Source organism: Syngnathus leptorhynchus, chromosome 17 (genome assembly GCF_054491065.1).
Source record: "Syngnathus leptorhynchus isolate UIUO chromosome 17, UIUO_Slep, whole genome shotgun sequence".
Lineage (NCBI taxonomy): Eukaryota > Metazoa > Chordata > Actinopteri > Syngnathiformes > Syngnathidae > Syngnathus > Syngnathus leptorhynchus.
This window is the reverse complement of record NC_141211.1, coordinates 4,639,567-4,653,319: the sequence shown is the minus strand read 5'-3', so window position 1 is coordinate 4,653,319 and position 13,753 is coordinate 4,639,567. Positions and strand designations below refer to the sequence as shown.

The window sequence follows — 13,753 nt, the reverse complement described above, 5'->3', positions numbered from 1 at the left end:
GTAAATAATTAGCAGATATTGCCCTACCTGATTTGTTCTTGCTTTCAATATCAAAGCCTGTGATTGGGCTGTTGCCATCGAATCCCATAGTCCAACGTAGGGCAATAGTTCTGTCCTTCACTTCTCTGATCTCCACCTCTGGGGGATCAGGAGGCTCTGCAAACATCAAAAGTGGATTTTTTAACATTCATTTCTTGATTTATTTGACCGCGGTTACAGTAAATTATAGTCTATAATTATGACCTAACTCAACAAAATCAAACGCCCAATATGAAAAAAGGACCAACATCTTCCCATTCAATGAATTGTTTTGAAATCTGAATGAATAAAAGGTGAATGTGTTCAACCTTAAAAGTATCTTCAATAAAATATACCTTGCACTGTGAGCTGTATGATCCCTCGGTCTTCACCGAAGGAGTTGATGGCATGGCAGGAAAAGAAGCCCGAGTCTTCCCTCACTGTGGGCATGATCTGATGAAGACAACACAGTTACTTGTTTCTCATTTTACTTTTTTTTTTTCATACATGGTGGTTAATGATGAGCCTTGACTATTATTAGGAAGTTATATTCATATTTAACTCAAAAAGTAGAATCCTACCTGCAAGGTGGAGATGACTTCATCTCCGACCTCCTTGACTGTAACCACATAGCGACTGGTCTCAGGGTTGATGATACGTTCTTCCTTCTCCCAGCGTACCATGATGGGCTTCTCGCCATGAGCCGTGCAGCTCATTTTCTTTTCTTCCCCTTGCGTGGCCAGTGTGGTGTTGGGGTAAGACGTGATCATGGCGGGAACTAGTTTGTAAAAAAATCAAGAGGAAAAAATACAAAGAAAAATAAAAAAAAGTTATAAAAAAGTAGAATTTTTTTTCAAAAATTAAAAAAAAATAGAAGAAAAATAATCAATATAAATTTCAATATCAATTCTGTTTTTACACTATGAGTTGACTTTTGTTTTCTTGTACAATAATAAATAATATATCGAAAATAATATAAACATCTGGTACTTTAAGCAATTTCAATGTTATGTAGCTGAATGAGTAGCTTTCCTTTTAGCAAGAGGTGTTGGCATGTATCTTGTAGGCGAGGTGTCTAAAAGGTTCAATGAAGCCTCCAAAGACATGAAAGCAAATCCACGCTGGTGATATCTCCCACAAAACATAGCAGCTCTCTGGCCGCCAGATATACACAAACACATACACATGTAAAGCGTGACTTCAGTGATGTGATGAGAAGTGTCAGGCAAGAGGTTGCAAACATTTAAGCCTCATCTCTTATTTACTCTGCAGCCATTTGGGCCTGGTCTACAGAAAGGAACGTTGATTTATTTTGCATGACAAGTATACATTTTTTGTGAGGCAGGGGGTGGGGGGTGGGGGAGGAAGCCAAAGGAAAAATAAAACAGCTAAGAGTCTATGTAAATGTTATCATTTTAGAAGCACAGCTACTCTCATTTTGCCATGTAAGTGGCTAAGCGGAAACACTTGGCCACGTTGTTGACACTCCTGGCGGTCCGGAACACGCTAGGAGGTGACAAACGACAACGGTGGAGCGGAAATAAGGCGCCTGAACTGTGAATATCAAATTGTTTTAGCATCCAGAAGGAAATCTATTACATTTTCAATGCATTTTAAATTATTTTGAAATATTAGGCCTGCTGAATTCCATATACATTTCTGAACTAACAAATTGGCTCAAATTTACTTTAATGAAGTTGTGAAGACACCAATTATGTTACAGATCAATATCTGTATGAAATTCCGTATTTGATTTCTATAAACATTTTCAAATCATCACTATATCAAGATTTCTAGGAAATCTGATCTGATGAGTTATTTTTAGAACAGGCTCACTGGCTACTACAGTATGGTCATTATATTCTGACATAATGGTTACAAAAACATGTCATTGTCAATTTGCATTTTAGGTACAGTCTCTTAACAAAAGTCGTACCGTGATGAAGATATAGCCAGTTTTTTTCCACAGCCACCCAGAAGGGAGTGATAAAACATTAAGCCTCCAGGGGATTGTAGCACATAGGCTAGTTGCTGATAGGCTACTCCCATGAGACAAAAGCACCCCCCCCCCCCTTCTATTCCCTTCCCTCCTCCCAGGCTTCCTTTCACCTGGGCAGGTTACCATGCCAACCGGCATCGGACGGTCTCCCTGCTCTCCTCCTCCTGCTCGCGCTCCTGCCTCTGCTCTTAGAAAAAGGACCATTTTGATAGAACATGGACCTGACATTGATTTTTTCCAGCATAATAATGATTACACAATCATGCCCTGAATGGTGCAATGCAAGATGAATCTAAAAATTGATGAATTGTGTGACCCATTTCTGTGTGTTTGATTCATTTTAGATGGTTATAATATCATATAGTATTGCAATACAAATACGCTAACTGCTTCATGAGGAATTAAGAATCTATTTTTATTATATATGTTATGTATATCTTGGTTTCAAATTCCCTGGTACATTTTTTTTTTTAAATTGCAGCTAAGTTTTAGGTTGTTTTTTTTCCGCACATCTGCATAAAATATGACACTAGGTTTGTCCATTCAAAAAAAGTTACAACTCAACTATGGCAGTAGGGGGCGCATGTTCACATTTCTAGATGATCATCTGGGGCCCTCACAGTCATCAAAGGTGCCCATCCCTGCTCTAGCATTATGTTTGGCTGCCATGACACAATTTCTCAGAGGATCTTACTGAGTTGTTTAGATGGCAATCAGCAAAAATCACAAATTCATATCTACCCCTACTGGCCTCTCTTTTATTTTCTTAATCTAATCTTTATCTTGGGAAGGAAATTAAGAACAGAGTCTTATTTGCAATTTACAAATATTATTAGCTTGAAACTATTAGCGTCATAATGTCTTCATTAGTGTATAAAGTGTAACAGGACTGTGTTACTAGCCGGCTTGCCTCGCAGGCTAATGTTGGCTACAGGGGACTCCGGCTCTACAGGGCCATGAGAGCCAGGCGAGAGATGACAAGTATAGCTCCATGCCCTGCAGCCACTTTGTAAGTGGGTGCTGGGGATGAGGCAGCCAGCCAGCCACGATGGGGTGGAAGTGGGGGGGTCGGGGGTGTTGGGGCAAAGAAGAGCACTCCGGCAATTGCACAGAGATGACTAGTTCACTGGGCGCCTGCAATGTACTGAAATAATTCCCTTAGCTGCACAATTGGCTTGGACATGGAGCACAAGAACAAATATATGCCTGTAGACTGGGTGGGTCTAAGAGGAGGGGGGCTTGTGCTGGATGCAGTTGAGTAAAGAAGATGAAAGAGATGCAGATCAGGGACTTCCTTATGCTTATTTGAAGGGCGCTGTTCAGTGACCAAAAGACCATTTAGCACTTCTCCTCATACACACCTCATTATGTTCTCTGGCCTCGTCGGTGTCTCGTGACATTATGATGCCTAATTGGCTTGATTGGTCTTAATTGGCAATGATAAACACTGAGTGGCTGTTGACTGACTCTGATAGCATCCGCTGTGGATTGGTAATGAATTGGCTGAATTGCGTCTGTTTTGGAGGTAAGGATGCTTGACGGTTAAGCACATCAAAATCATTTGCTTCCACCTGCACCCCAATGATGGATTATGAGTTACATAAGAAGCTGTTGGAGAAAAAAATAAACACAAACGGCCCAGTTTAATCCCAGTGCAGTAAGTGCGGGCAGCCTCTACTGCTGTTAGTGCAGCCGTGATGTCCATATAGGATGATGTATGGTGTATTATGATGAGACATTAGCCTAGAACAAGGACTCATAACAATGAAAGTGCCAAGCTAGGATACTGCAATAGCTGCAATTCATTTACTAGGAGTAGAAGAAGCTATCTAAGCCACTGCATCAGACTCCCGGGCCATTATTCTCTTATAATAGCTTCAGTGTATCTTTATATATTACGATTTTGTATTCATATCCAAAGTCCTTTGTGCCCGTGAGCTTTGTTTGCTCACCTGTGTCACATGACCTTTACCTAATTATTCATCTCCACAAATATAATTAAAAAATTCGTCACAGTTTGTTTACTGAGAAGCGACGCTCGGACAACCAATAACACAAAGCGAAGATCATACTATCCGTCACGTGAGTGCTTTAGCATGCGTCAGCTTGTGCGCCTCCCTAATTGGCCTCCTAAGCCTCTTAAGTAGCTGCTCAAATAATGTCGGCTGTCCTGGATAAACAACATAAAAACAGTGTGTGCAGCACTAATATTGCAAAGTGTTACAGCTACAAACAGCAAACCTCACCGGATGAATATTGCGTCAATTAAGAAACAAAGAAAGATTTAAGGGGTTAATGCACAAGAACTCCCTAACATGGGGAGAGGAGATTAAGATTATAATGGAGCGCAATGGACACAGGTCAAGACAACACACGTATCAACACAACAGCCTGCATCGTTGGGAGCAGCGGAGATTGGACCAGAGGGATTTCTGAGACACAAACACACACACACACTAGAATAGCCGATTGCTATAATGCAACGCAGTAAACTACAGATTTCCACAATGGCCAGTGAAATTACATTTGTGGGTATATGTTTTTGTTTGTCTATTTATTTGCTAGCCACTCAAAGGGGAATTAATTCTAAAAAAAAAATCCAAAATATTTTACGTGCTCCCACTAGCTTTCTGATAAATATTGCATTTGTGGAATATTAGGTTCGTGGAAAAATTCTCATGGGGCGGGGCGGCCATTTTGCCACTTGCTGTTGAGTGAATATGACATCACAGTTGCCAGGTTTCGGGTCACAACCAATCACGGCTCAGCTGCAGAAAAGTGGTGAGCCATGATTGGTTGTGACCTGAGACCTGGCAACTGTGATGTCATTTTCAGTCGACAGCAAGTGGCAAAATGGCCGCCCTTTGTGATGGATAAAAACGGATGGATTTTGCTTGTGGAATTCATATTCCACAAACAAAACAAAAGAAAATGTGGGGGTTGACTTCTAATTTGATTGATGAAAAATAAAAATAATATATCAACACCCATTTTCAATAACAAATAGCTCAGTAACTTGCCATTATAAACCATACAATAGTAACCTTTCCTATTTTCTGGCAATGACGAGAGAATAAATGTAATTGATCTCTTTCCTTCCTCAACCAAATAAATTCATTTCATTGTGAACAATACTGGCATGACTAATGAACGGCGGGGTTTCAGACTGAGCATGTTTGTGTGATGGGTCATGACAAGAAAGGCCATGAGGAGTGCTAGCTAGTTGTTGTTTGTTTGAGTTTGGCAGACAGAGAGAGAAGCTCAGCGGGGAGTTCTCTGCTGTAGCTTGATAACAGCCACAGGGGCACAAGATTCATCTCGTTGTGGTTGATGGAAATATGCGCCAAGCCTCAATGGACTGGTTGGGAATCACAAATTCACGCACGTACACACAAACACAAAATTCACTTCATTCAACTTCAATTCAATCAGTGCTCGACTGTAGCCGTCGAATACTGTGAATTTAACTGTAGACTTACTTTTGACATTGAGATACATAGACTTGCTGACATCAGCTCCAACGTCATTGCTCACTCTACATAGGTAGAAACCACTGTCTTCTTCCAGCACGTGTTTGATGAGCAAGGAGCCATTGACCAGCACCTCGATGCGAAAGCCTGAGTTGAGAGCGATGGGTTTGAATTGAGGGACCCCGGCACCTATAGGAAAGAAAATATATTGCCCATTTCATTCTATACATTTGAAAAACAATCAATCTGGTAGCCTGCCCGTGAACTGTATTCATATTTGCTTCTTTCACAGAAAGGTCATTCTTTTAATGCAGATACGTTCAGCCTCACGGCAGTCGTTCAATATTATGCACGGAATTATTGCATTTCAAGAGAATAATCTTGCCCAAGGACATAATAGATACCATAAGCAGAATGGACATGTTTACACGTGTGCAATAGACTATATATATATGCAGGCAGGGTCTGAATGTTTGTTTTTTTTTACCTTTGGAGTACTCCCATTGGATGGTAGGAACAGGATAGCCTTCAGCGGAGCAGTTCAGAATCACAGCTTTACCATAGATGCCATCCTGGTCTTTTGGTTGCACTACAAATTTCGGAGGAACTGTAAAAGAAACATTTGTTAGATTAACCTTGGAATGCAAAGTCATCGATATCCGTCATTAAGTTCTGTTCACCTCGGACAATGAGCTGACTCTGATGCTCCACGGCCGCAGCCTGGTTGCGTGCGATGCATGTATAGTTGCCGTTGTGCATTAGGGTCAGGTTGGAGATACGAAGCGAGCTGGTGAAATCAATGTTGTCGATAGTTACGCCCAGGCTGGCCGGGATGGGTCGCCCGTCCTTTTGCCAGGTGATGACGACCGGCTGGTCACCCGACATGACCACGCAGGGAATGAAGACTCGCTGCCCGATGGAAAACCGAGGAAACTCAAACGGGTGGATGGTCGGTGGGACTGTACAGGAGAAATACAAATGATACTTTTTTTCTCACTCTCCTTAGCTCCCTGGGGACACTGTAGCCATCATGACAAGCAAATGAAAATTAATAATTTCAAATAACATCGGAATAAGCGCCACTTCAAGGCTTATTTAATTCGCAACAAAATAGACATAATGGACTCCTGGGGGTTCCCTCTCTGCAGCCGTGGAATGCTAAGCAGCCGAGAGGCAAATTAGCCGCTGTAGTGTTGTCTATGCTGTGTGATTCCACTCTGGCGAGCTCGTTAGCACGTCAAGAGAGAGCGTAAAGAGAGGGAAAAGGCGGGGTTGCCCATCCGACATTTCAAATTATGCCGTGTCATTGTAGAAAGAAAGCCGCGTGAGGTTATCATCATCTGCCTCCGCTCAGCATCACTGAATATTCAGACGAGCCCCGGGATGATGGATGTGGTGATTTGCTATCAGTGAAAGGATTTTTTTTTTTTTTTTACAGGTTGTCACGCGTAAGTATTTTTGCTAGCATGACACTGCAGTATAATCTGCATACGGACTGATAAAACAGGCTCATTTTATTGCTGATCTTAAATCTTGCGGAATGATAAAATGAAATGTGTGCATTCATGTGTGCATTCCTAATTTGACATATCGGTGTGAAAGATCATGATGGATGAACTTAATATTGGAGTGAACCTGCTTTACTAGCATGGTATGTTGTGTGTGTCAGATGGTATCCATACCTTTCACAGTGACATAGACACTCTGATGTGTGGAGAGTTGAGGCTGCACGAGCACATTGCACGTGTATTCGCCTTCGTCCACGTCCTTCTGAACGTCAAACAGCTTCAGGGTACCGTTATTCTCGAAGGCCCGCTGGCGGTGGTTGTACGGTAACAAATTGGAGTCCTTGTACCATTTTATGGAGTAGTAAGGGTAGCCGATGACACGGCAGTGAATGTACATGTCCCGGCCAGCGATAGCCGTGAGGTTTTTCATCGGTCTGATGCTGGCAGGCCCTTGAAGGACACATTGGAGAGACAACCCTCTTAAATTGATTTTGAGGCAGGGGTGCCTGTGCAAACGTTAGCTAGCTGGATTACGTGTTTGTAACGCACCACAAATTTTGCATGCCTTGATTCATTCTGTCTGTGGAACGTTAAGAGATCCATTACGGACGATAATAAGACAACATAAAGTGAACAATAGGGTTAGGGTCAGGGTTTTTTATCTTTTTGAATCATTTTAATATCTGTTATGGGTCATTAACTATACATTGTCAAAACCAATTGGTTTAACAACAACCAGTAGCGTGTTTGGAGTTTAGACTCAACCCGGGTTGCTAGTCTCTAGCACGATTAAGGAGGTAAGGATGTGAAAAATAGTCATTACGTTTTCTCCGCAATGGCACCTTTGGAGAAAAATCTTCATTGCTTGACTGCATTTGGCATCTATTCTCCACCACTTTCAGATTGCCCCGTTTAGACTTAAATCATGCATCGATGAACGCAAGTTAAACCGATGGCGGCGTCGACGGCAACCTTCTGTAATAGACAATCGCTAATGTCCATGCGCAGGGAGCTTGAATGCGCCAATATTACAGCGACATGATTACAACCATCCAACCAAGCGTGTCCCTGCAGAGAGCAGATAGCTCTACCGTCATACACTGGCGTAAAGTAAATCACGCTAACGGTGTCGGAATATAAACCTATCAGCGGGGACTGGGGATGGTGCAGGGTATTCAAAAAAGATAATGCTGTCACTAGTGACTGATGATAGAAGGTGAAACTACTCAAAGCTGTGCTTATCCGACTCTGATGAAAAAAAATACAAAATAGAATTCAATACCAATTGAAATAATGATTTGAGCAGAATAAATCAAGGCATGTTGATGTGTATATGTGATGGTGGGTTGGAAGAGTTGATCTGACAAGCACCTCTTACGTTTATTCGCGCCTGGTAGGAGACGGCCCCTGCTGAGTTATTGCAGATGCAGCGATACACCCCTCCATCCGGGACCTGGGTCTGGCTGATGTTCAGGTGGCTGACCACATGACCTTCAGTGTTTGTGTAGTAGGAGATGCGGTGGCGGCTGTCCCGTATTACCGGCTCGTCATCCAGCGTCCAGGTCACCCTTGGTTCTGGAGTGCCCTTCACCGTGCACGATAGTGACACAAATTCATTGATGTTGTAGACCTTCTCGCTAAATGAAGCCAGAATCTTTGGTGTACCGTCTGGGAGAGAAAAGACAACGTTAAAGCGAATTATAAATACTGAGAAAAACGGGAGGGCCTATGATAGATTGTGAAAAGGTACATTTCAAATTCTGACCTTCTAAAACGACCTGAACAAAGTCCTGGGCAGACATCTTGCCATGTCTGGCAAAGCACTGATAGGCACCTCCATCGCTTTTGGCCATCCCGGCCATGACTAGGTTTTCCCTGTTTTGGCCCGTCATTCGAACGCTGTTACTGGGATAGATGAGCTCGCCGTTGCGGTACCAGGACAACTGGTACTCTTCAGAGCCGCTTACACCGCAGGAGAGTGAAACCTGGCTGCCAACACTGCCCTTCACTTTCCGTGGGCTCACCACAACTGTCAGGGTCTCTGTGGGTTAGAGAAGGTAGAGTTTTTTTTATTTTGAGCAATGTCATTTGTTGGAAAAGCTCCATGATGATGGGATGAATGTGAAATGGACCCGCACTGACCTTTCACCAGGAGCCTGCCGACCACCTCAGCATTGCCGTAGCCGTTCCATACCTCACAGACATATGTGCCTGTGTCGCTGGGTTGGGCTCTTTCTATCAGCAGCCCCGTGACACTTTGTCGGTATCTCGTGTCGGGCTCCAGGGGCCGGTTGTCCTTCAGCCAGCGGTACTTGGGTGCAGGGTGACCCGAGGCCTTGCACGGCAACTCCACTCGGTGAGACGCCATCACCTCACGGCGTTCGAAGCTGTCCAGGATGTGTGGGGCTGAGTTGGTGGGATCTAGAAAAAGAAGTAATATATAATCTTTGAGTGGAAGGCCTCAAAAGAGAAGCCTATCTTGTTAGATTTGCTGCACATCTCATGGTAAAGTGTTTTGCTTTTTAATCAATTATTTTTATATGGATTTTTGTGCTTGTGTGTGTCTTTTCTATCCATCGTTATAGTTAATGGGAAATAGCAACATAAAAGATACAAAAAGTGAAAAAAAATCCCAATAAAAATATCGTATTTCTTTCATTTCTCACAAATTAAGTTGTCATTACATTTAAATAAATTGAAGAAAAACGAACCAATATGCTCACAAACTAAACAAACTGAAATTAAAAACAAAACGTGAAAAAGAAAAACAATTATCCCACATTATTTTAAATGAAAATTGAAGTTTTTCAACACAGGCATTTAATATTCATTATAAATAAATGCCAAATACAAATTAAATAAACAGAAAAAAGCCTTTGAAAGCAGGACAAGCATTAAAAACAAAGATGACTCATTTTCCCAAAACAATCAAACAGTCTCACACTCTCCCCCCCATGCTGAAGCTCATTAGTGTCCTTAATGCTGCCTGATAAATTGCAGTGTGTCACTTCAAGTCTGCAAAAGTAACACGCGTCTGTAGAAAGGGCATATTCTGCTCTGACCCACTCTCCCCCCCAAAAAATATGTCAGCACCAATCTAATGACCTTTATCAGATGTCAAGCCCTTTTTTTTTTTTTATTTATTCTGTCACTGCATTCATTTCGAATGAAGCAAATGTTTCTTTTTTTTTTTTTTTATCATTACCTGAAACAATGAGTCGGGCACTATTGCTCTGTCGGGTCTCCCCTGTGTATCGATGGCGTGTCATACACCTGTAGTTGTATAGTCCATCTTCCATTTGGACATCCAGGATATACAGGGCTCCCGTCGATGTGATGAGAAACCGTGACACTGTAAAAAAAAAAAAATTGTATATCAGCCCTTTAAAATTTTGATACAGAACATTCCTTACATATTTGGAGAAATAAGTAGAGAGAAAAAGAAGAAGATCCATGATCAAAGTCGCATGGTAAATATTTGCAAGCCAAGCGTGGGATGCGGCCCTACGCGATTGCAATTTCCAAACATCTGCTGCTGCCTATTTTGAGCAGTACGGCTCCGAGGCGCCATGACAAGGCCGCGTAACACAACTTGTTATCATGTAGCTCCCCCGCCCCCCTTTCTCTGTCTCTCTCTAGTTTTCACATTGCCATCTCCTGACTGAAGCACTGGGACCCCCGAGATCACGGAACGCTTTGATAAGTCAAGGCCGCGACCATGTTCATATCATGCTGATGTTATGCTAATTTACATGAGGAGCAATAAGTGGCTGCCAGTGGATTTTCTAAGTCAGCAGCCTCCATTTGAATAAATGATGTGACAAAATGTTGGATGTCATATAGCATTTCATTGGATGTTATTTAAGAACTGTTGTTGAAGGTGATGGAGTAATACATATTCTGCAAGGACACCACCGTCAGCACGTGTTGACCTAATTAGAAAACTTCAACCGCAGTTGTGATATCCTGAAGGGTTCCGTCCCCCCTCCCCCCAGTTCGACATGATCTCATGTGCGACTAGCCAAATATAAGGTAGGAAATATTAAATATATGATGCTTGGCAGAAACAAAAAAAATCATTCTTTCCTGAATCTGCTTATTGTTTCCACACAGTCAATGCTGCAGTACGTGTCCTTGTGAGCTAAGGGCATTTCTCTTGATGCTTTGTGTATTACTGCAGTTGCCTCTGATCCTACTGGCTTGTGTGTTCATTTATTTGTGTGTGTATTTTGTGCATGCAAGTGAGTGTAAATGCATTTATGCAGCATGGAGGAATGGTCAATAATAACGACCGGAGGCGCCTCTCGACTATTTTTTTATTTTTTTTTTTCCTGCTCCACCTGCTGTGCATACTAACGTTGTCTGGCAGTACGAGTGTGTGTGTGTGTGTGTTGTGTGTGTGACTCTGTTTATGTCTGTACTACAGCATATATTTCGGACACTGTGGCTTCACTCTTGGCAGGCAATCAGTTGGGTTCTCATCTTCGCTCGGTCCCATTTGGATCCGTAGTCAATAGCTTCAATTAATCCCCATATAAGGCGCACTGAACCCACAAGTAGACTCTTTGTTCTCGTAAAAATGGGAGGCTTTGCAGTTTTTCCACTGAAACAAGAATTGTGTGACAATAGGGACGGAGAGAAAATGCTGAAATAAGCTTATTGATACATTCATTGGACACCAAATGATGTTGGAGGATTTCAGATAAGGTTTGAGCACATTGGTGTAGGCTAAGCATTTTTTTTTTTTTATGTTTACTAAGTTGTCCGCCAGCGCACCTCCCGCTACATGTTCCTCCAAAACGTACTCTTCATCTAAAGCGAGTTACCCTTGGCTCCCTGCGTCGCTTCAATATTCTATAATTGAGATGTAAGCGGTGGAGAGATGAGCTGGGAGTCAGGAGAGATGAGACGGAGTGATGCAGAGAGCAAAGAAGAACACGAGCAGAAAAATAAAAGATCAAGAAGAAGAAAAGCACAAGCGGCATTCGACCACTGTGTCATTTAAAATGACTCACAAATTAGCTTACAGATATGTGCTCTCGGGGAAGGGAAAAAACAAAAAAAACACTTTCATATGCTAATTCAACATCATTCACCGGCAAGGCAGAGCAATTATATATATATATATATATATATATATATATATATATATATATATATATATATATATATATATATATATAGGGACATTCTTGTCCTTTGGACAAATCTCAACAGGCAAGCTCTCTTTGTTTCTTGCAGTGTTCCTGTGCCAGTCTCTATCAAATCATACAACCTTGAAGACACAACTCATTGAGTCAGTATAATGGGAAAAATATAGCCTTGCAGATCTGCACATAGCACAATAGAACATTATACACACAAGTAAAAAAAAAAAAAATAAAAAATAAAAAAAAAATACACTTGTAGCAGAACTTATCTGAAAGTGTAACTGCTATTTTTTATATCTTTTTTTACTGTGGTGTTCACTGAATTATACAAAGAGATATATTTTGGTTTGCAAAATTAGAATGAATGCAGGTCTACATTTCATTTCTTAAACTGTTAATATTGTGGCTGTGAGTTTCCATTCTTTTTCTTCATTAACGTTTGAAGCAATGACCAGCGTTAGACTCATATGTGTCATTACCGAGTAATAAGCATATGATGAGCCCATGAGAGCCTGCGTTGTAATTAGGTTCCACCAGATTTATTACCCGACTGCTCCACTTTGATCAGCAGCCCGGGATAAGCACATCTATGAAGAGGGGATCCCACCAATTTTGTAAAACTAATAAAAATCACTAGTCATTCTTCCATTGGGGGGGGCTAACTGACAGCTCCTGGCGTTACCATGGCAACACACCGGCCACCACTGTTTCAGCAAACAATAGTAAGGGTTGAGGTGGAATGCTGTCAACTCAAAACCATGCTGCAGTCATTTAAAAAAATAAAAAAATAAATAAATAAATAAATAAATAATACCATTATCTTTGTAAAGGTCAAATTTGACAAAGCACTAAAATTAAATATTTTCAAAGTAAAGTTATCTACTTCGCTTAAGGATAAGGATGAACTGGTTTGATAGATTTTGATTTTTGAGCTCATAATGGCAATTTATAGAACTTCAGTAAAGGTGGCCTAATTTTTGACCACACCTGGACTCCAGACTTCAAGCAGCCTTTCTGGGCCAACATCCCTATCTGCTGCCTGCAGATTTGAGTCAGAGTGGAAGTCTGCTCGTTTTTTTTTTTTTTATATATATTTTTTTTTTATTGCCTTTCCTAATCAGCAGCAGCATCCCTCTGCTCATTAACAAGACACGCGTTAGCCCGAGGGTAACTGCCTCATATGTCAACCACAGATAAAGATGTCATCTTCTGCTTGACTGAATAAACCACGATTAAAACTGGATGCAAATGGACTCGCAATGATATTCAAATCACAAGACAACAGGGAAGCTCAAACCCTGAGGCGCTTGGCCTCAACGTTGGCCCACATTCTCCGCTCTCCTGGGACCAAATAGAGATTTTAGATACCGCATGTCTTCGGGGTGCTCAATTATTTGAAATGCAATTGAACTAAATGTTATAACAGCTGGGATGACAGCTATTCACAAGCAGCATCTTTATGGCAAAGATTTTTGTTTATGCTTGCAATGAACTATGACTGGTATCATCATTTTTCACAATTAACTTGATCAAATTTAAGATTAGAGTTAATGTCTGTCCATCCAGGCATTTTAACCAAATGCAACATTAAAATGAAACATTGTGACT

General features: G+C 41.4%; 1 protein-coding gene across 2 annotated transcripts in view; it reads right to left on the bottom strand.

The window, feature by feature from the left end:
- LOC147043284 (cell adhesion molecule DSCAM-like) overlaps window positions 1-13,753 on the bottom strand; it is a 44,592-nt gene that overhangs the window by 8,763 nt on the left and 22,076 nt on the right. For both annotated transcript variants that reach the window (XM_085935532.1, XM_085935533.1), the window contains exons 4-14: window positions 10,201-10,347; window positions 9,138-9,416; window positions 8,761-9,036; window positions 8,367-8,663; window positions 7,170-7,445; window positions 6,168-6,446; window positions 5,975-6,094; window positions 5,497-5,676; window positions 600-796; window positions 375-471; window positions 28-156 (exon numbers count right to left, since the gene is read on the bottom strand). In XM_085935532.1, the coding sequence (XP_085791658.1) occupies window positions 28-156; window positions 375-471; window positions 600-796; window positions 5,497-5,676; window positions 5,975-6,094; window positions 6,168-6,446; window positions 7,170-7,445; window positions 8,367-8,663; window positions 8,761-9,036; window positions 9,138-9,416; window positions 10,201-10,347 (2,277 nt within the window). The remainder of the gene's footprint in view (window positions 1-27; window positions 157-374; window positions 472-599; window positions 797-5,496; window positions 5,677-5,974; window positions 6,095-6,167; window positions 6,447-7,169; window positions 7,446-8,366; window positions 8,664-8,760; window positions 9,037-9,137; window positions 9,417-10,200; window positions 10,348-13,753) is intronic.